Here is a 20,417-nt window from a genome sequence, read left to right as displayed (position 1 = left end):
CCTGCCATTAGGAAGTTTCCACTCACATGCCTCCGGCTGTGATCTTGGCTCTTGTCGGGGCTCAGGAAGCTAGTGTTTTCCCCCCGGGATTGATCTTCCAAAACTCCTGTCCCACTCAGACTGACACATCCTCCCCGCCTCAGAATACAGGTTATTTCTTCCAGAAGCTGGGAGGGAAGATTCTGAGGTGGCCGCATTGGGAGGCAGAGCTTGGGTCTCTGCTTCTTTCTTCCAATCTGGCCCCTTCTGCAATGGGAGGTAGACTTTGTCCTGGTCTGACCCCTGACTTCACCCGGCCCTTGGCTCTTGCCTGCCCCCCCCACCTCACATCACCCAGGAGACCTGAGCTTATCCGACCGGTTCACAGTGGGCTGGCCGCCTGGCGAATCCTCCCAGTCGCCAGCTCCAGGCTTTGGCCCATCGTCTTCCTAAGGGCTTCCTCCTCCCCCTGGGCCTCCTGGTGCAGAGCCTGCCTGCCACCACCCTGCAGCTGCTGCTCAGGCGAGGTCCCTGCCAACCTTTGTCTCTCCTGCCATGTCATCGAGGGATGGAAGTTTGTATCTGGAAAGAATCAGGGTCATCTCACCCAACCCCCTTATTTTTTTCATATGGGAAAACTTGAACAGCAGAATCCAAGTTTCCCAACTCAGAGGCCATTGCGTTATATTTCCCTTTGATCTTGTACTTAACTTCAGAGGAGAACCTTTGATTGTGGCCGTTCCCCTAGGCACACTCTCCTCCAAACGGAATTTTATCAGTCTTAGAATTGGGTTCGACCTCTGAGCTCTCCTAATCTAACCTTCCAATGGAAGATATTCCCTTCACAACAGTCAGGTCAAGAGGTTAGTTAGCCTTTGCTTAAATGCTCCTAGTGATGGGAGTCTCATTACTGTGCAAGGCAGCTTGCTCTGTTACTGGCCAGATCCAATGGCTGGAGAGCAGACCTTATAATGAGCTGCAATCTCCCTCGATGAGACTTCCTTATCTTTGGTTTTTGGAGCTACCCAGGAATGAAAGCACAATTCTGACACCCACAACATTTGCAGGTAATGATGGCACACCTGGGGAGACCGAATCAGGGTGGGACATTTCCAGTGGGAACGGGATCCCGGTGGTTTGGCCCCCTCTCCAGTGTTCAGTTTCTGTGATATGGAGTTGACAAGGAGTCACCTACAGTTTTTTTATTTTAATTTCATTATTGGGGCGACATTGGTTAATAAAATTATATAGGTTTCAGGTGTACAATTCTATAATTCATCCTCTGTATGTTGTATTGTGTCCTTCCTTCGCCATGCATTCCTTTACCCTCTTCTACCTCCTCCCATCCCCCTTTCCCTCTGGTAATCCCCAAACTGTTGTCTGTGTCTATGAGTTTTCCCCCCTTGGTTTAATCCCTTCACCTTTTTCACCCAGCCCCCCTCCAACCCTCCCCTCTGACAGCTGTCAGTCTGTTTCTATTTTGTTAGTTTATTTTGTTCATTAGACTCAGTCACCTTCAGTTTCGATGGAAGAGAGCTCCTCGCGTTGACTTTGGTTCAGGAGCCAGAGTAGTACAGCGGGGAAAACATGTGCTTTGGAATCAGACACAGCTGACTCGAAACCCTGGTCTTTTATGAGCCGTGTGATCATGAGCCAATTGCTTAACCTATCTGAGCCTCAGTTTCTTCTGATGGTGCCATAGGGTGATGTAAAAGCCTTGACATTCCCATGCGTGCAAGTGGAGCTCACTGCTGGTGCTAGTGGTGGGAGGGAAGTCTGCTCACTGAAACCTGTTCTTCATTAAGTACATTTGCTGACATCTCAATCCGCTCTTTCTCTCTCTAGCACTTCGGTGGGGAGTTTCCCATCGGGGGAGAGCAGTGACCAGGGCCCCCGGACACCCACCCAGCCTCTGCTGGATTCTGGCTTCCGCTCTGGCAGCCTGGGCCAGCCCAGCCCTTCGGCTCAGAGAAGCTACCAGAGTTCTTCTCCTCTTCCAACCGTGGGCAGCAGCTACAGCAGCCCCGACTACTCACTTCAGCAGTTCAGCTCCCCAGAAAGCCAGGCCCGGCCTCAGTTCAATGCGGCTGGTGTCCACGCAGTCCCTGGGAGCCCTCAAGCACGCCACAGGACAGTGGGCACCAACACTCCCTCCAGTCCCGGCTTTGGCCGCCGAGCTGTCAACCCTGGCATGGCTGCCCCCAGCAGCCCCAGTTTGAGCCATCGCCAGGTGATGGGCCCGCCAGCAACTGGTTTCCATGGTAATGTGGTTTCCAGCCCCCAGAGCAGTGCAGTGACCACTCCAGGAAGCCCCAGCCTGGGCCGGCACCCTGGAGCCCACCAGGCCTCAGGCCTCCATGGCAGTGTGGCTGTCACTCCAGGGAGCCCCAGCCGCGGCCAGCAGCCGGGGGCCCACCAGGCCTCAGGCCTCCCTGGTAATGTGGCCACCACTCCAGGGAGCCCCAGCCTGGGCCGGCATCCTGGAGCCCACCAGGGCAACTTGGCCTCCAATCTCCATGGCAACACAATATCCAGCCCCGGAAGCCCCATCCTGGGCCGTCATCTCGGAGCATCTGGATCCGTGGTTCCTGGCAGCCCCAGCTTAGATCGGCACGTGGCCTATGGCGGCTACTCCACCCCTGAGGACCGGAGACCCACACTGTCCCGGCAGAGCAGTGCCTCTGGTTACCAGGCTCCTTCCACGCCCTCCTTCCCTGTGTCTCCTGCCTACTACCCGGGCCTGAGCAGCCCCGCCACCTCCCCTTCGCCAGATTCGGCAGCCTTCCGGCAAGGGAGTCCAACACCGGCCTTGCCAGAGAAGTGGAGGATGTCCATGGGAGACCGAGTGGGCAGCCTCCCCAACTATGCCACCATCAATGGGAAGGTGTCGTCCTCGCCTGTCGCCAGTGGCATGTCCAGTCCCAGTGGGGGCAGCACTGTCTCCTTCTCGCACACTCTGCCTGACTTCTCCAAGTACTCCATGCCAGGTGGGCCTCTCCTTCACCTCTGCGTCTCCTGCTGACAGGTTAAGTCCACCAGTTGGGGTATCTGAACTGCTCTCTGTTCTGGCATCCTCCTGGCAGACAACCGTGGGTGGATCACTGGCCATGGGCCTCAGTTGCCTTATCTGTTTAATGGGATTTGGAGGTGTCCTCAAAGGAATTGTGCTATGGTTGTGGTGACTGTGGGGGCAGGGATGAAGCTGCCGATGATGATGAGGATGGTGAAAATAATAATAGTGACAGTGTTATTGTTACGATGACCAGAGCCACTCCCACTTGTTGAGCACATGCTGTGCGCCAGGCTCTGAGCTAAGCAGTCTCTTTCATCCTCACAGCCACACATGAGGAAACGGGCTTGGGGAGCTCAGTCATTTGTCCAGAGTCAGACAGTTAAGAAATGGCAGGGCCAGGCTGCCAATCCAGTCCCATACTACCCAAACCAGTGCTCCTAAAACATTGGAGTTGTTGGATCATGCTTCCCTAATCTTGAGGGTTATGGTGATTTAGCATAACCTTGACACTCTGCCTTCCAAACCTGGACCCCAAACCTTTTGCCAGCCCTTTGTTCCCATCTTTGGGTCCCCACTGTGCACACATAATAATAGATCTGGCAGCCAGATGTGATATGGGCCAAGGCCAGGGCATTTCACTGGAGTCTAGTTTCTGCCAGCTTCACTGAAGCCTGTGCAGGTTTGCACACTGAATTCTTCACTCGTCACCAGAACTCGGCCTCTTGGCTTCCGCTGAGAGGGCTCATTATCCAGACACAGAGGTCAAAGCCTCAGCTGATATGCAGCTTCTCATCCAGACCTGGAACCTGCCTGTGTGCAGAGGACCCCGGGGCCCTGAGGCATTCGAGGAAGATCGGGAATGTTTCGGGCAGCCTGGAATGGGCCCCAGCTGCCTGGATTCTCAACGTGTCACGACTGGGTCCTGCCCTGAGCCTGCCAAGCCAGGACTCTACAGCGACCCTGCACGCCCCTGCTTCCTGCTGCCCACAAGAGACATCTGGTTCCCAGCTCCTCTCCTTGGAGGATGCAAAACTTCTAGTAGTTGGGACATTTCCTGTTTCCCACCATCTTCCCTGCTTAAAATAGCCATTGGAGTCAACACAGGAAGGCACATGGGGCTGCAGCCGCCTCTGACAGCTCATTAGACAGGCCCAGCACCAGCGGCTGGGGCTTCAGAGCAGAGAAAGGCAGCTTGCAACAGTTGCATGGCCCAGCTGGCTAGCCCAGAGGCCTCCCCCGGGCACAGCTCAGGAGAGGGAGCTGATCTAGCCCCTCACTGTCCTCCAGAGACAGGTCCCAGGAGCCTACCAGAGTGTAAGTGACAGGTTGAAATTGACTAAGCACTGGACACATAACCCACCCCTGTCCCTGGTCTGGATGCTCTGAGCTTTACCGCATCATCAACACAGGCTCCCTCTGCTCTGCCTCTCTCTCAAGAAAGGAGAGGAAACATGTACAATTGGAATATTCCTTTCCCCTCCTCACCCATCCCCCTTTTGGTTTCCTTTTGTTCCAAAGATAAAGGAAGAGGTTGGAGAGCGAGGGGCACACATCCTAATACCTAGCAGGAAGCTATCGTGTAGCTGGCACTGAACTGGCTGCTGGGTCTTCTCACCCGGGAAGGTCTAACAGGAGAAGGTCTATTACCCATGGAAAGGCTCACATATGGGTTTGGGAAGCTCACTCACCTTCTCTGAAACTCACTTTCCTCATTTTAGAGTTAGGAGGTTGGACTAGATGCTCTCAGAGGGCCTTCTAGAACCTATTGTTCTGTGAAATCATCCTGGGTCTGCAGAGGGTCTGGGGTGGGAGCATCTGCCAGAGAAGTGGGGTATGTGACACACAAGATGGCTTCCAAATTCTAGGCCAGCCCCTCCCCTATTTGTTCCAGAGCAGGAGCGACTCCTTTGCCCTCTATGATACACAACTCAGGCTTTCCACATGGGAATGAGGAGGGGGTTGGGGAGAAGTGGAACCGGGCGGAGGGGGCGGTTATGGTGCCCTCAGTCCCGTTCCCAGAGGCTCTGCTTCTCAGAACCCCCGGAACCGCTGCAAACCTCGGAGGGAAAGCTGCCTTCCAACTGATGCCAGACACTCCCGCTTCTCCCGTTTGGGTCCGAGTCCCCAGCGATTCGCCCGTATCTGGAGCTCAGAGTCTGAGACTCCCCCCTGACCGAAAACGACAACCGCGCTCTCAGCCACCAGCCCGCTTTGCGCGCGCACCTCCGCACCTGAGTTTTTTCCACACTGCGCCTCCTCTGAGCCTCGGTGTGCTGTTATTTTTCCTTCTAGTTGAAGAGTCTCTCCTCAGCCAGCCTTCCTGTGGTTCTGGGTGATGTCCGTTCCGTCTTTTAGTTGTATTTTTGAAGTGGTTGTTTGCGGCAGCAGTCTCCGGTGTTTACCTATGCCGCCATCTTGGTCTCTCCCCCCTCCCCTATTTGTTCCAGAGCAGGAGCGACTCCTTTGCCCTCTATGATACACAACTCAGGCTTTCCACATGGGAATGAGGAGGGGGTTGGGGAGAAGTGGAACGAAATGGTCTTTCTGCCCAGTTCTCAAGGTTGTTATGATAAAGTTGGGACATTGAGCCTGTGGAGAAAGGGACTAGAGCTGGGTGTCTTAGACTGTGGGGAAGAAGCTGCAAGAAGGGTCTAGTCTGAATCTTCTAGAGAAAGGAGACGGGGTGGAGTAGGGCTTCACTGGCCCAGGGAGAATGCTTTGCCAGCCCTTCAGCAGGAGAGCAGCTCTGTGGCACGTGGTGGCTGGTGGTAGACGGGCAGCAGGAGAGCAGCTCTGTGGCACGTGGTGGCTGGTGGTAGACGGGCAGCAGGAGAGCAGCTCTGTGGCACGTGGTGGTTGGTGGTGGACGGAGAGGATGCCAAAGCTGCTCAGGGCCCTTGAGCAATACTCTGCTGATGTTTGAGGTGACTGCCTTTCTTAGGGCAGCATAACAAAGTGCCACAGACTTTATGCTGAAGACACAGAATTTTTTCTTTCACAGTAGTGGAGGCCAAAATTCCAAAATCAAGGTGTTGGCAGGGTTGGCTCCTTCTGGAGGCTCTGAGGGAGGAGCGTCTGATCCAGGCCTTTCTCCTGGCTTCTCGTTGCCGGCAGTGCTTGGTGTCCCTCGCTGTAGATGCATCTCTCCAATCTGCCCCCACGTTCACGTGGTGCTCTCCCCTTGCATCTCTGTCTCTTTTCTTCTTATGAGGACACCAGTCATATTGGATTGGGGACCATTCTAATCCTGTATGACCTGATTTTAATTTGATTACATATGCAAAGACCTTATTTCCAAATAAGGTCACATTCACAGGTATCGTGGTTAGGACCCCCACACATCTTTTGGGGGGGCACAATTTAACCCATATCCCTTTTTTTTCTCCTTTAGACAACAGCCCAGAGACCAGGGCTAAAGTGAAATTTGTCCAGGACACTTCCAAGTATTGGTACAAACCCGAGATCTCCAGAGAGCAGGGTGAGTGCTGGGGGGTTCCGGGGTCCATCCAAGGTCACAACTGGCTGCTGCTCCCCCGGCCTCCCCTGGGCAAGAAATTTAAGTAGACTCCTTCCTCTTTGCAGTAGGTGGTGGTCATAGAGAGGGGGCTGGGATCAAGGTCAGACAGAAAGAGCAGTCGCTGTGGTGACGTGTGGGGGAGCAGAGCAATGATTGTAAGCACCTCTTTGAAGGATCCTTAAAATGAGCAAAGTCTTGGTTTCTGGGCAAAGTAAAAGGCTGGCCAAGGTAGTAGGAAATGTTAGCTCTCCATCTGCATGATATGGGAGATTTTTGTATATTTTACAGAAAAATAAAGTTGGGACTATAGGGGTGGAGATGAGGCCCACCTCAGGCCCCAAGGGAAAGTCTGTGTGGACATAGGACAGGGTGTTGGTGACGCGGCCCCCGGGTCAAATCCGGACTGCTGTCTGCTTGGTAACTATAGTGTTAGTGAACACAACCACATCCATTAATTTATATCCTGTCTGTGGCTGCTTTTGTGTGGCAGTGGCAGAGTCGAGCAGTTGCGGTAGAGACTGCATGGCCTGCAAAGCCTGAAATATTTACATCTGGCTATTTACAGAAAAAGTTTGCCAACTCCAGTATATTTCTTATTTCCTCTTCTCTCCCATCCCTTCCCGACCCAGCCATCGCTCTGCTGAAGGACCAGGAGCCCGGGGCCTTCATCATCCGTGACAGCCACTCTTTCCGAGGAGCCTATGGGTTGGCCATGAAGGTGTCTTCTCCCCCTCCGACCATCATGCAGCAGAATAAGAAAGGTAACACTGTCTTCTCTACCTGGGCCTCAGGACTAGGTGATCCATATGGTCTCTTCAAAGCCAGAGGGACCTGGGGGCTGGGCAGGTTTCTGATTCTCATGGGAGCTGGTCCCTGCTAAACCCTCTTCAGCAGAGTGAGTCTTGGGCTTGGTGATTGGGGTCAGAGAACGGGGAAGCCAGATTGTTGGGTCTCTGTGATTGCGTTTCCTTGAGGGGGAGTAAAGGAGAGGCAGTCCCTCCATTCCAGGGTTCTCCCGTCAAAGCCCTGCACACTGGAGAAGTCAGAAATCGGTGGTGGGAGGTGGTGGGAGGGCACCGTGAGAAGTGACTGGTCCTCATTTCTTCCTTTTCATCCCAGGGGACATGACCCATGAGCTGGTGAGACATTTCCTGATAGAGACCGGCCCCCGAGGAGTCAAGCTCAAGGGCTGCCCCAACGAGCCAAACTTTGGTGAGATTTCCCCCACTTCTGTCTCCCCAGTTGGCTTGCAGAGAGCCTCAGGCCTGCCCCAGCCCTCTGCCCCCCGCCTTAGTTCTGCACGCCCCCCTTGTCCTAGACACAGCAGAGAAATGGACAGTGGTTTCCCTTCCTCTGTCCTCCAGTCCCTTCACTCTGCCAGATTCCTCTTGTTAGATGTCCTACCCCACTGAGACTTGTTATCATTGTAATTTGAATAATAGCTATAACAACAGTTTCCTTAATTGACCACCTACTTTGTGAAAGTCACTGTCTAGGTCCCTTCTGTTACTTCTGGTCTCGTGACAATCCTGCATGGTAGGTGCCATTGTCCCATCTATAATAATAAAAGTGTAATATGATAATTAAACCGGACGTCCTTTCGGACGACCTTCCAGATGAAGCTGGGGCTGTGAGGGCCACGGCTGTGAGGGCTGAGCCCCTTGCACGAATTTTGTGCATCAGGCCTCTAGTTTTACATATGAGGACATGGAGGTTCATAGAAGTTAGGCTTATGCAAGAACACAGCTAGTAAGTGACTGAGCTGGGATTTGATCCCACGATTCTTTGAGTCCTCTGCTGCACTGTCCTGAGAGGGGCCCCGGCAGATGGAGGGGCTTGGGGGAGATGTTGGGAGTAACTTTCTCTAAAGGAAAGCTGTTAAGTAACCTATAACTGCTAGGGTGAGCCGTTGGAATATTCTCCCTTGGGTCTCGCTAACTAAGAGGGAGTGGATTTTCAGTTTCGTTGGTGGGATGTGGGAGGGTAATGAAGAAGCTGATCATGGCGGCGTGGTGGGCTCCCCTCGGTGCTCCGGCCCACTTCCAGCAAAGCTGCTCTGACATGCCATCTCCCTCCCCACAGGATCTCTCTCTGCCCTGGTCTACCAGCACTCCATCATCCCGCTGGCCCTGCCCTGTAAGCTGGTCATTCCAAACCGAGGTAGGAACCTGACACTCCTCCGTCTCCCAGCCCACCCTTGAACTGGCCTCCTTCGTTTCTGGGCCCTGCCAGAACTCCAGAGCTTGGGCCAGGCTTGGAGGACATGGGTCATTTTGCCATCTGGGGAAATTTGAAACCACCTCTTTTTTTCTATTTAAAAAAAAGGAAACATTTATTAAAAAGCTTAACTTCAGGAATGTACATAATTGACTTGCCAGATTGTTCTAAAAAATTCTCTAGAGGCTTAAAGAAATTCAAATGAATTATCAGAATAAGCCTCATCCCAGGAGACAGTCGTGGGGAGGACCTTGTCCAGAGGGTGAGATGCGCGTCGGTGGGGAAGGGGGGAGGCAGATTTAGGTCATGGGGCACCCGGGGTGGGAGGTTGGCCTGAACGGACAGGAGACGGCACTCTGGAGGGACCTCTGGAGGAGAGGTGGCTGGGCTCTGCATGGGAAGGAAAGGGGACGGTCAGATATCCCTGGAGTTTTCTAGTCTGTGTGGCTGACAGGATGTCCCCTGACCGAGGCGACACTGAGCTGATAGGAAAGAGCGAGCCCACTTTTGATTGTGGGACGTTTGATTGGAACCCGACAGCCTCAGGACATAGAGGATAAGAATCTGAGTGAGACCTGGGGCCAGCAAAGGAGATTCCAGCTTCTCTCAGAGGGGTGTCCCACCCTTGGAGGATGGCAGGTGGACCCCAAGCTCTTCAAATTGAAGCTTCTGTTATAGCACAGGCTTCTATTCCCAGCCCCCAAGCACACAGCGCCCACAGGAGGGGAATGTGCTTGGCCCTGAACTTGAGGTCTGCAAACTGGGAGCCGAGGTGCCTTCTCCCTCTGTTCAATAATAGGACATTCAGAAGTGCCCCTGGGACTCTCTCCTCTCCTGTGGAGCTCCTGAGGTTTTTGCCCACACAGAAAACCTCCAATATTGTTTGATAGTCTCTATGTATCCAATTCGATTCATTGAATTATTAATGATAATTGACCAGCATTATTAGCTTAAAAGTTCAAATGCAACTTAAATAGCATTATTAACCATGACAGTTAGACACTAATTAAATGATATTTCTACAGAATTTACCAAAGTAATTCAGCAAAGATCAAACTGATACTGGCATTGTATAAACTAGTAGTTCTCCAAGCCTGATCCCCAGGCCAGCAGCCTCAGCACCCCCGGGACCTTGTTTAAAACGCAACTATTCTCAAGTCCCACCTAATCAGGTTCTCTGGTTTTAACAAGTCTGCACAGCAAAGTCTGAAAAACACTGGTGTAAATGGTACTTGATGCTTTTTAATATTGAAATTATAATTGTGCTATTTAAGTGTTTAATGAGTGAGGGCATTTATCGATCTACACAGACATCAATACAAAAGAACACCACCACCAACTGCCACTTGAAGTCATGCTTTATGCCTAGCACTGGGCTAACACTGTACATGGAGCATTTAAAAAACCCACTGAAACACTTCTATCACCATCATTTCCACTTTATAGATACTTATCAGGTCCTGGGCTGAGAGTCTCAACCCAGCTCTGTTGGAATCTAGACCTCTCAACCAGCGAGCAGTTATTGACCATTCCAACTGGACACGCATGTACCGGCTGCCAGTGTCTGATATGAAAAGCAGTATCCATTGCACAAAGCATTTGTAGAGCTCACCGTAGGCCCATCCAGACTGGAGAGCCTTTCCAGGTCTAGAATTTTAATTACTGGCTGAATGAAATCTTTGTCTCAGATCCCACAGATGACTCGAAAGATAGCTCGGGCCCTGCCAACTCAACCACCGACCTGCTAAAGCAAGGAGCAGGTGAGTGGCCAGACCCTGCCCAGGCCTTTCCTCCTTTCTGCCCTGTCCCCTCCTGCAGGTGCAGGCTGGACATCACTCCCAGACCCAAATGTCTCTGGGTGTGCACACCACATTTCTGGGCTCAGGTGCCTTGGCTTGAGATTGGCCTGAAGAGAGGACCTGGGGGTCATCCCCATCCACTCCAGCCCCCATGACGTCTCCTTGGGTGGGTTTCTTCCAGCCTGCAACGTGCTCTTCGTCAACTCTGTGGACATGGAGTCGCTCACTGGGCCACAGGCCATCTCCAAAGCCACTTCTGAGACACTGGCTGCTGACCCCACGCCAGCTGCCACCATCGTTCACTTCAAAGTGTCTGCCCAGGGAATTACACTGACTGACAACCAGAGAAAGTAAGACTCTTCTGCCCACTTCTGTGTTAGGCTCTCCTCCTGTGACCCATCTATCCTTCCATTTACCCACCCACTTACCAATTGACTCATGCCTTGTACACATCTATCTCCCATCCATCCTCTGTCTATCTGGCCCCCCGTCCGTCCATCCATCCATCCATCCATCCATCCCCTTGCTCACCCACTCACCAGTTGATCCATCCATCTCTGCATCTATTCATTCCCCGTCTATACTCCTCCATTTATTCCTTCACTCATTTATGCCTCCATCTATCTTCCTATCTATCCACCCATTTTCCATCTTTCTACAAATATGCCTGCATTGGGTATACAGCTTCAAATGCAACTGACAAAAATACCTGCTTTCTAGAGCAGAGCCCTTCCTCTCATGCTCTCTCTAACATGTCCCCCCACTCCTATCCTTCCTCCTCCAAGGTACCCCCATTTCTCATTCCCTCAATGCCAGTTTCTTTCTCCTTTTCCTAACCTGTAGCATTTGAGAGATGTTTCTCTGACATATCTGTCTGTCTCCATGCATTGCTTATGTCCCCAGTGTGAGCAGCCCAGGTTATCTTGGTCATAAGGGAGAGGCTGTGTTGACCTACAGCAGCCACAGATGATGGGAAGGTGGCCTGACCTGTCACTTCAACACTCACTCTTTGTCTATCTGATGTCTGTACCACAGGCTCTTCTTCAGACGACACTACCCTCTCAACACCGTCACCTTCTGTGACCTGGATCCACAGGAGAGAAAGTGAGTCTCATGTAGACACCTTCCCCCGCAGCCAGCTCTAGAACATTGAAGTCTCTGTGTGAGCACATGTGTGTGCAGGTGAACATATGTGTGCATGTGTGCATTTTTGGTTCAGCTTGAAGATCTGCCTGTGTCTATGAGAGTGAAAGTAATTGTGCTGGGCATCTTTCTGAGTTTTTCCCACAACAAATTTGGAGACCCTTCCAGGGACTCAAATACCCACTTTTGCCCCCTCTGTCTTGTCCCTGACCCTGAATCTGCTTCTCCTCTCCACACCGGGGAGAGAGCCCTTGAGAGACAGGCCACAGTTCTCTTTTTCTGAATGACCCCCAACCCATAGCGGGGCTCCTCTGCCTTCCCCCAAAAGGTCTGGCATGCATGGGGTTGAGCTCCGGGGAGAAGGTGTAGTGGATTACGGCTATACCATCTTTCTCTCCACAGGTGGATGAAGACGGAGGGAGGTGCCCCTGCTAAGTAAGTATGACTTCTCCCCCATCCTGGCTGGCTGGTCTCTTTGGGGGTGGAGAGAGCAGGGGCAGGTTGAGAATCCAGGACTAGTTGGAGGCAAAGGGCAGTGAGGGTCACTCAGCTTTGGACCAGGAAGCCAGGTCTTTTGCCTTCTGCCTCCAGTCTTGTCACCTTCCCTCTCCCAGGACTAGGCCAGTAGGGATCTGAGGAATTGGACAGGAAGCCCAGAGTTTAATGAGGCGATGACAGTAGGGCAGGGTTGTTTAAATGATCTTTTCTTCCCCAACCCTGGCCTCCTTGATTCCCATTCTACTCTTTGGGTGGACTTCTGTTTGGCTGGGCTAGACTTCATCAGAACATGGGAGCCCAGAAGGTCTGAATTCTGGGATGACCCTGGGACTTTTTGGTTGATGCCTCCATCCATTCAACATTTCCTAAGTGCCTCAGAGGAACTTGGCCCTGGGAGGATTTAGACTGACCAGAAGGCTGACTCTGACTCCAAGAGGCCCGCCATTGGCACAGTGGATAGGACACATGTATAAACGTTAACATGCTGTAGTGGTTTTCAAACTGTGTTCCACGGAACCCTACAATCCTCAGGTTGTAACTGAGCTCTTAAGAGGGGAGGAAAAACCTTCTTATAATGTGCAGTTATGTATCAGTGTGAGTCAGGGTTTTCTCTATATCACAAAACCCAGGCAAAGTGTGGGAATAACCTGGCTACTGAAGCTGACACAGATTGCCATTATGATCTGTAATTCCACACTTTACTCTGCTGGGCTCATGCAAACATGGGCTCACGTTTCTACTGATTGAATTTGTAATGGTGTGCTGTTGGATTGATACATTTATAGCCATAAACACTGTGTCATTTTTCTATATTTGGACTTCATATAAGATTGTTTTAGAAAAAGAAAAGTTTCTCCGTTAAAAAATTAAAACCGCTGCTGTATGCAACATGCCAACAGGGTGCAGCTCATCGTGTCTGTGGAGGTCACCGAGGAGAGTGCATGGGATAGATTCTAGGCAGGGGGAGATTCAGGGTGGTTTGGGGGAAGAACTTAACATTAAAAAAAATGGGTCTTAAAAGACAGGCACAATTGGAATAGGTAGTAATGGGTGTGGGGGTGGGACAGAGACCATTTCGAGGGGACAGGGAGGCATGGCCACCAGAGTGCAAGCTTCCCGAGGGCAGGGTTGTCTGTCGCATGCGAAGGGCTGGTGAATATTTGTCTAATGAAGAAATGAGAGGATGGATGAGGCAGCAGGAGGAGAGTGAGGAGGAGTCGCAGTGAGGCCACCTCGGTCAAGAAGGGATGGAACTGACCCACAGTTAGTTAGCATGATCAGCAGCGGGGCTGTGTGGGATGAAGGGGACCTCAGTGTGCCCCAGGTCACAGGAAGAATTAGCAGCCCAGCGGAAGGAGGACCCAGGGGTCCAGCCATCTCAAAGCTTGCCCCACACTTGCCTCAGCCTTCTCCTGGGCTCACAGGGGTCATTCAGGTCTCCATGTCCCTGCCACCAACCAGGAGGCCAGAGCTTTGTATTTGAGGAAGCTCCTGCTCACTGACCACTGGGCTCTGTGTGGGCAGACGGGTCAGGGACAGGAGTGGGCTGGTCCCAGGCCTGTAACTCATTCTCCTCATTCAGGAGCTGGTTTTGCACTGAGCTTCCTGCTGGCCTGGCCTTGCTGGCCGGCCACTGGCTCAGGGAGCCGGCTGGGGATGGGACTAGGGCAGTGGTCGGCAAACTGTGGCTCGCGAGCCACATGCGGCTCTTTGGCCCCTTGAGTGTGGCTCTTCCGGGCGCACATGTACAGTGCGATTGAAACTTTGTGGCCCATGCGTAGAAGTCGGTATTTTGTGGAAGAGCCACACTCAAGGGGCCAAAGAGCCGCATGTGGCTTGCGAGCCGCAGTTTGCCGACCACTGGACTAGGGTGAGGCACACGGATGCCTGAGGCCCTGAAGTAAGGAAGGTCTAACTCTCAGGTCCTTGTAAGTGCTCCTCCATGCCCTTGGGGTTGAGGTTTCTTGCCTGGACCCACTTCCCTAAGCAGAGAAAGGAATTGGCTATTGTTGAGCTGGCCCTGGGAGCCTTGGAGCTGACGTAAACATCAAGGGAGGGAGGCCGGTGGTGTTGAGGCTATGAGGTTGGCAGACTCTCCACCATGGCAGAACCTGGCCGCCAGGGTTGGTGTGCCTTCATGCCCACAGCTCAGAGCCTCTCCCCCCTGGTGCCCTGAGGGCCCTCCACTGCACCAAGGAGCCCAGCAAGCCTGGAAAGGGGATTCAGGGGTTGGTCGTGGCCCCAGGCTTTTCCACTACTTAGACCATTGCCCCAGACCTCTGGCTCAGTGATTCCCAGGCCCTGAAACAGCTGTAGGAAGCCCAGGGTGTGTACACACATGCATGTGCACGGCTGCAAGCCCGACCTAACTTTTCTAATTTTGGCTGTTGTGGTCCAGCCCCAGGGAGAGGGGTTTCCATCGGAATCCCCAGCTGTCCCGATTGCCCCATCTCACTCTAATTAGCAACATGCTGGCTAGGAGGGGACCTGAGCTCACATTCTGTTCTCTGCTCTCATATTTTTAACTCTGTTTTGCAGAGAGAATGCCAGCTCAACTCCAGCCTTGGTGCAGGGAGTGGGGGTTGGGGGAACAGGTGTGGGGTCTCTCTCCCCCTCCTCCCATTCTCCGGAGCCCAAGAGAAATGCGTGTGTGGTGGGGGGGAGGGTCGTGACCCTTGTCCTTTTGTCTCCCTGACTGTCTCCAGGTGTCTGAGGAGGCCCAGCCCTTTGACAGGCAGGCGGCATTTTATTCATTTGCATTTGTGTGGTGTGTAAGAACAGTTGGGTAGGGGCGGGGCTGAGATGGACTGAGAGAAGCTCAGCTAGGAATGTCCCCGTTTTATTTTTGGTCTCGTTTCCACCTCTCTGTCCAGTCTTGTCACTTGCCTGCAGCTCCTCCTCCCTACTCCTCCTCCACCCCACCGCAAAAGGGGAATTTCTGTGCCTCCCCTGAAACCAGTGCCACTGTCATTTCTTGTCACTTGACTGTCTTGTCAGTGGAAGAGAGAGAGGGTTCTCTTTTGGTCTCCCCCACCCCAATCCCTGTGCTCAGGAGATGTGGACAGATGCGGGGAGAGGTCAGCCTGAAGATAAGCTTGCTCACTTGGGCACCTCTCCAAGGCCTGGCCCCTCCTGCCCTCCCCACACACCTGTCACCCCTCTCTTGCCCCTGCAGGCTCTTCGGCTTTGTGGCCCGGAAGCAGGGCAGCACCACGGACAACGCCTGCCACCTCTTCGCTGAGCTTGATCCCAACCAGCCTGCCTCCGCCATTGTCAACTTCGTCTCCAAGGTCATGCTGAGTGCCGGCCAGAAGAGATGAACTCACCCCATGCCCCGGGCCAGGGCAGTGGGGATGGGGCATGTGGGGAGGGGACCCATGAATCCTGACCATCTCTGAATCCAGAAGGAGGACTTTGGACCAATTTTGGAGAAGGAGAGAAGAAAGTGTGACATGGGGAGAGGGAAGTGAATTGAGGAGGGGCGGGGGAGAGAGGGAGAGAAAGAAAGAAAAGGATGGAGGAGGATAACTCGGATTCCCTTGGGTAGATGGCTACTGCGCAACCCCCAAAGTCTCCAAAACGAAGCAGGTCCACCTAACTCCCTCTCACCCTCACAGGAGGCAGAGCTGGCCTCCTTGGGGACCCATATTTTGGGGGGAAATGGAAAAGTGTCTCCATAGCCCAACTGCTTTGCAAGGAGAAATCAAGTCAAGAGAATCTTTTTCTGGCCCCCTCTAGGGTACATTGTCAAACCAAAAGGAGCCAGCATGGGACGTCACGTGGCAGAACTTTTGCTTTGAAAGTATCTCAGACCCGAGGTACCTAAGGCCTCTCTGCTCTGCCTCTGATGTACAGTTTGTGTGGGAATGTATGTAGGGTTGTGTATATATCTGCTCCCACACCCTCACACTCAGATTTATATTCGACTCTCAGCTAGAATTTATAAACAGGTGTACTTGTCCATGTTCCACATTTGCACACATGTGCATACTGTCCAGAGGTCAGAGTTGGGGTGACCCAGCATCAGGGAGGGGACGCCAGCCTTCTTCCCCAGGAGCACCCAGGAATATGGGTAACAGGCTCTGACTTGGTCCCCCCCGCACCTGCGCTCTAGTGGCCCCGCGTGCCGCCAGCGCCTTCTCCTTGGCAAAGACCCCGGCAGGAGTGGCGGGACCATTGGTTGGAGGAGATGGAGACGTGCATTTCCATAGCCTCGGGGAAGAGACCCATCAGCCACAGTGGCTTTGACCTCCAGGCATCTTCCCCGAGTTGTGTGGCAAGGTGGGCAGGCCACTCCCCCCAGCTCTCAGCCCTCAGCCCATTCTTGGCTGCCAAGACCACACCAGCCTTATCTCAGACCGGCTTATCTGCATGATGTCTTCTTGGGTGCTGGGGATTGAGCCTTCTGATCTGCCCAGCTCTGTTCTGTCCTGCAGGGTCCTCCTGTTGGGCTCATCCTGGGGAACCTGCTTCCAAGAGCCCTGCTCAGCAAGGCCCAGGGGATGCCTGGGGTCCTGTCCTCCCCTCTGCCGGGGTTTGGGGCCTGACTTCTGCTGGGCTGTCCAGGTGACTCAGCAGAGCTCTGGGCTGCTGCCTATATACCACATGGCCTATTTACAATACCAAAGCCTTGCTGTTCCCACTTCTGCCTTGGTTTCCCCAGCAGAAACAAGCTGCCCAGGAGCAGAGGGCCTAGAGTCCGCCTGGGCAATTGGGAACCCCCCGACCTCCACCCAAGTACTCTCAGCTGGAATGGAAAAGTCACCAGGACTCCATTCTCGAGGGGCTTCTTGAGCCTCCAGGGGTCCCTTGGAGAGAGGCATTGTACTGATATATAAATATATATAATATATATGTGAGACATACTGACAGAATCTGTAAGCTAATAAAATATAAGAAAAGGTTAAAAAAAGAATAGGTAAATTGACAAGAGGTATTTATTGTTTTCCCATATTGCTTTATTGCCTCCCTGGGCAAAAACCAATTCCCATCCCTCTTTCTATATATAAGGGAAGCCTGAAATGTAGGGGCCTTTATCCTTGGAGCAATCAGGGGTCTCCTTGCCCTGGCCTTGGCCTTCCCTAGACTTTGTCGGGGGCTCAGCAGGGAGGGGTGCACGTGTTCCATCTCCTTTGGCCCCCTCTTTTCTGGCAAGCCTAGGCCTTGGCCATTAGGTCCCGAGAGGAGCCCCCTCACCAGGGCTGGAGCGGGTGTGTGAGCCAGCGGGGGACATGGGTGAGTGTGGTGGGCATGGGGAGTGTGTGCGTCTTTTGTATTTTTTCTCCTCCAAGAAGCTGTATCTGTGTGGACATACTGTTTCAGGGAGTTAGAAAGGAGAGTGTCTAACGAAGACGGGGAGCAGCCCCCCGCTTCCCAAAGATTGAAACCTTGTGCTTGGTGACTAAGGTTCTTCCAAAGTGCTCTTCCTTCTGAGGCATTCAAGCCAGATCCTGAGGTTCCCTCTCCCCCTTCCCCACCTCCCCCTCTCTCTTCCATAGGAGAGATTCCACCCCTTCCTTTGTCAATATCTAACCTCCCACTGGACAGTCCGGGACACTCCTCCTAGTCTGGACGTCCTCTCCACCCTGAGGCCAGCGGAGGGTTAGACCATCGGGCAGACCCGGGCCCAGGGTCAGCCTTCTCACATGCTTGCCCACCGCCCACCGCAGCCCACCTCGGGCCTGAGCTAAGGGTGACCCCACAAGCAGGACCTAGGGGTGCTGGGGAGCTGATTCTCTCCCTCTCTGGGTCACTCTGGAGGGAGCTGGTTTCCTAGAGTTTGGCTTTTCCAGAGGAATGGGGAAGGCACCTCAGTCTCCACGAGGTCCCCGCTTTGGGTCAGACACTGGCTGGGAAGACACTGTAGTCCTCCCGTCTCACAGGTTGGGCCCGTGCACCCATGCGCACAAGTGCACACACACACACACACACACACACACACACACACACCGCAGCACTGCAGTATATTCTTGCCAAAGATGTCCTTTAAAAGAAAGCACTTTTAATAATTATTGTTATTATCGTGTAAATGTTTATCCTTTTCTCTCCTCCCCCTCCCTCAACATATTTGCTGTTGTTTAGTGTTGAACCCGTTTGTCAGCCAGGAGAGTGCTGTCTGGTCTTGAAAGTAGGCTGGGACGTGGGGTGGGGCGGGTCCGGGAGAGGCATGGTCAGCGTGTGACTCAGCCACAGGGCCCCAGGCGGGCTCAGCCCAGGCCCAGGCCCCGCCTGCTTCTGGCTGTCGTCCAGCCAGGCCTCTGAGGCAGGGAGGCAGGCCCAGTGCCTCCACGTGGCTCTTCCCAGGTGGAAGGAGAGGGGAGGACCGGGAATGGGAACAATGGAGAGCAGACCCCAGGGGGGAAATAGGGAGGAAGTGAGCTGTTTGATCAGCCTCCAAGGTGACTGGCATCCCCTCCCCTGAGGTCATGTGTTCTGGCTCCCTTGTCTAGCCAGTGTTTGTCCCGGGTTTGGGAAAGGCCTTGACCTGGTCCTCATGGCAGCCTTTCCTGCAGCCGCTCCGAGCTCGTGGACGGCCAGGATCCCTCCCACACTGGGCTTTGGGGAGTCCCTGGGTGTGTCAGAAGCTGGCAGGACAGGGTGATGGGCTTGGTGGCTGTGCCACCAGAAGAGGAGGCAGCTGGCTGAACGAGTGTGGCCCTTCCAGGAAGGGGCTCCCAGGAGGGAGATGAGGGGGCGTTCTCCTCCCTCAGATGGGCATGAGCAGAGATGGGCAGACTCCTCACAGGTGGGACAACACCTATGCCCTGATGTGCACCGCCACCCTGCCCCGGGGTCTCCTCCCTTTGTTCCCAGCTTCAGAAGCTGGGGAGATCAAGGGGGCCAATGCCCGAGTCCGAGGGCAGCCTCTGCCCCTGCGTCTCCCCACACTCGGGGTCCTTGGAGAGGTCAGAGGCCGGGCCCTGGAGCCACTCTTCACTCAGGGCCAGGCCCCGGAATCTCGAGACCAGAGTCCCCTGGCAGTGGTAACACAGGACGTGTGTGCTCGTGCGTGCAGGTGCGGGTGTATGTGTGTGAGTAGTTTGCGCATCTCTCTAGGGATCTTCAGGGTTGGGTTGGAGGAGGTGGGCAATAGGAGGATGTCAAGTTCAGTATCATCAGGCGCAAGGAATCAGGAGGCGAGGCCTGTAGGGCCCTTACGGGTGGAATCTCAGCGTTGGTGATGGGGTGGGCTCTGCGGTCCTCAGATGACCCAAATGTTGGAGGACCTGTGCTTATTTCCCACGCCTGGCTCGTCCCAGCGGTGAGGCAGTTGTAGAGGGATGTCCCAAGTTGGGTTTCTAATCAGTGTTAAGCAGTTGAGACTCTCCTGTGTCCGTGTTGGGTTTGTGTGTGTGTGTGCTCAGAGCACATCAGTGTCTGCATGCGTCTCCCTGTTTCTCCCCTCCCTCTGATGTGTCATTCAAAACAAATGTAAGGAGTTCCTCACCCCCGCTCCCCACCTCCCCTGCCTTCCAGGCCTTCCCTCTGCAGGAAAACCAGAATAACCCGCCCTCCTCCCGTGCCCTGACTGTGTATTTATATAGATGGAAATATACTTTCTATTTTGTATCATTGTGCCTATAGCCTCGGCCGCCTTGTATAAACCCTGATATGCTACTTACCCTGGACATGAATGTGTTGTACACCGAGGCTGCCTGCTCCTGTCGGCGGCTTTGTTTCTTTGCGATCCATTGTATGGCTTTATAAATGATAAAGTGAAAGAAAACCTGGGCTGTTGTCTAGCTGTGTTGTTTGGAAAGGGGTCTGCCAGGTCTCTGGTGGGCAAAACACGGCCTCCCCGACGCTCTGGCTGTGGCTCCAGGGCTGCCTCCATTGGACCACTCCCCTGGTCCTCCCAGCCATCCCCGACGCTCTGGCTGTGGCTCCAGGGCTGCCTCCACCGGACGGACCACTCCCCTGGTCCTCCCAGCCGCTTCCCACCTCCAGGCCTTGGTTCTGATGACTGAGTTTTCATCTGGACCCTTTCTGCTGGAAGAGAAACTCAACTCAAATTGGCTTACGAAAATAAAAAAGGAATGTATTGGCCCCTGTGACCAAGAAGCAAGCACCGCTGGACCCAGGGGCTCAAACAGTGGAACCAGGAATGTGTCTCCATCCCTCGGCTCTGACTCGGCTCAATTCGTAGGCAAGTTCCATCCCGGTGGTCCTGGGTGAAGTTTTTGCCATTCAGCAAGTTTGGGGTGGTACCTACCGAGGCATGCCCAGCGCAGGGCAGGGTGCCCTGGGAGAT

At 53.6% G+C, this 20,417-nt stretch overlaps 1 protein-coding gene across 11 annotated transcripts in view; it reads left to right on the top strand.

The window, feature by feature from the left end:
• TNS1 (tensin 1) overlaps positions 1–19,897 on the top strand; it is a 131,438-nt gene extending 111,541 nt beyond the window's left edge. For all 11 annotated transcript variants that reach the window (XM_014531039.1, XM_014531036.1, XM_014531037.1 and 8 more), the window contains 10 exons: positions 1,825–2,966; positions 6,384–6,470; positions 7,139–7,270; positions 7,629–7,721; positions 8,592–8,669; positions 10,415–10,486; positions 10,707–10,875; positions 11,561–11,629; positions 12,071–12,103; positions 15,342–19,897. In XM_014531039.1, coding sequence (XP_014386525.1) covers positions 1,825–2,966; positions 6,384–6,470; positions 7,139–7,270; positions 7,629–7,721; positions 8,592–8,669; positions 10,415–10,486; positions 10,707–10,875; positions 11,561–11,629; positions 12,071–12,103; positions 15,342–15,486 — 2,020 coding nt within the window. In that variant the 3' untranslated portion in view covers positions 15,487–19,897. The remainder of the gene's footprint in view (positions 1–1,824; positions 2,967–6,383; positions 6,471–7,138; positions 7,271–7,628; positions 7,722–8,591; positions 8,670–10,414; positions 10,487–10,706; positions 10,876–11,560; positions 11,630–12,070; positions 12,104–15,341) is intronic.
• Positions 19,898–20,417: the final 520 nt, after the last annotated feature.

Source organism: Myotis brandtii, unplaced genomic scaffold (assembly GCF_000412655.1).
Source record: "Myotis brandtii unplaced genomic scaffold, ASM41265v1 scaffold79, whole genome shotgun sequence".
NCBI lineage: Eukaryota > Metazoa > Chordata > Mammalia > Chiroptera > Vespertilionidae > Myotis > Myotis brandtii.
Note: the sequence above shows the minus strand (reverse complement) of the source record. Positions and strands in the feature narration are given on the sequence as shown.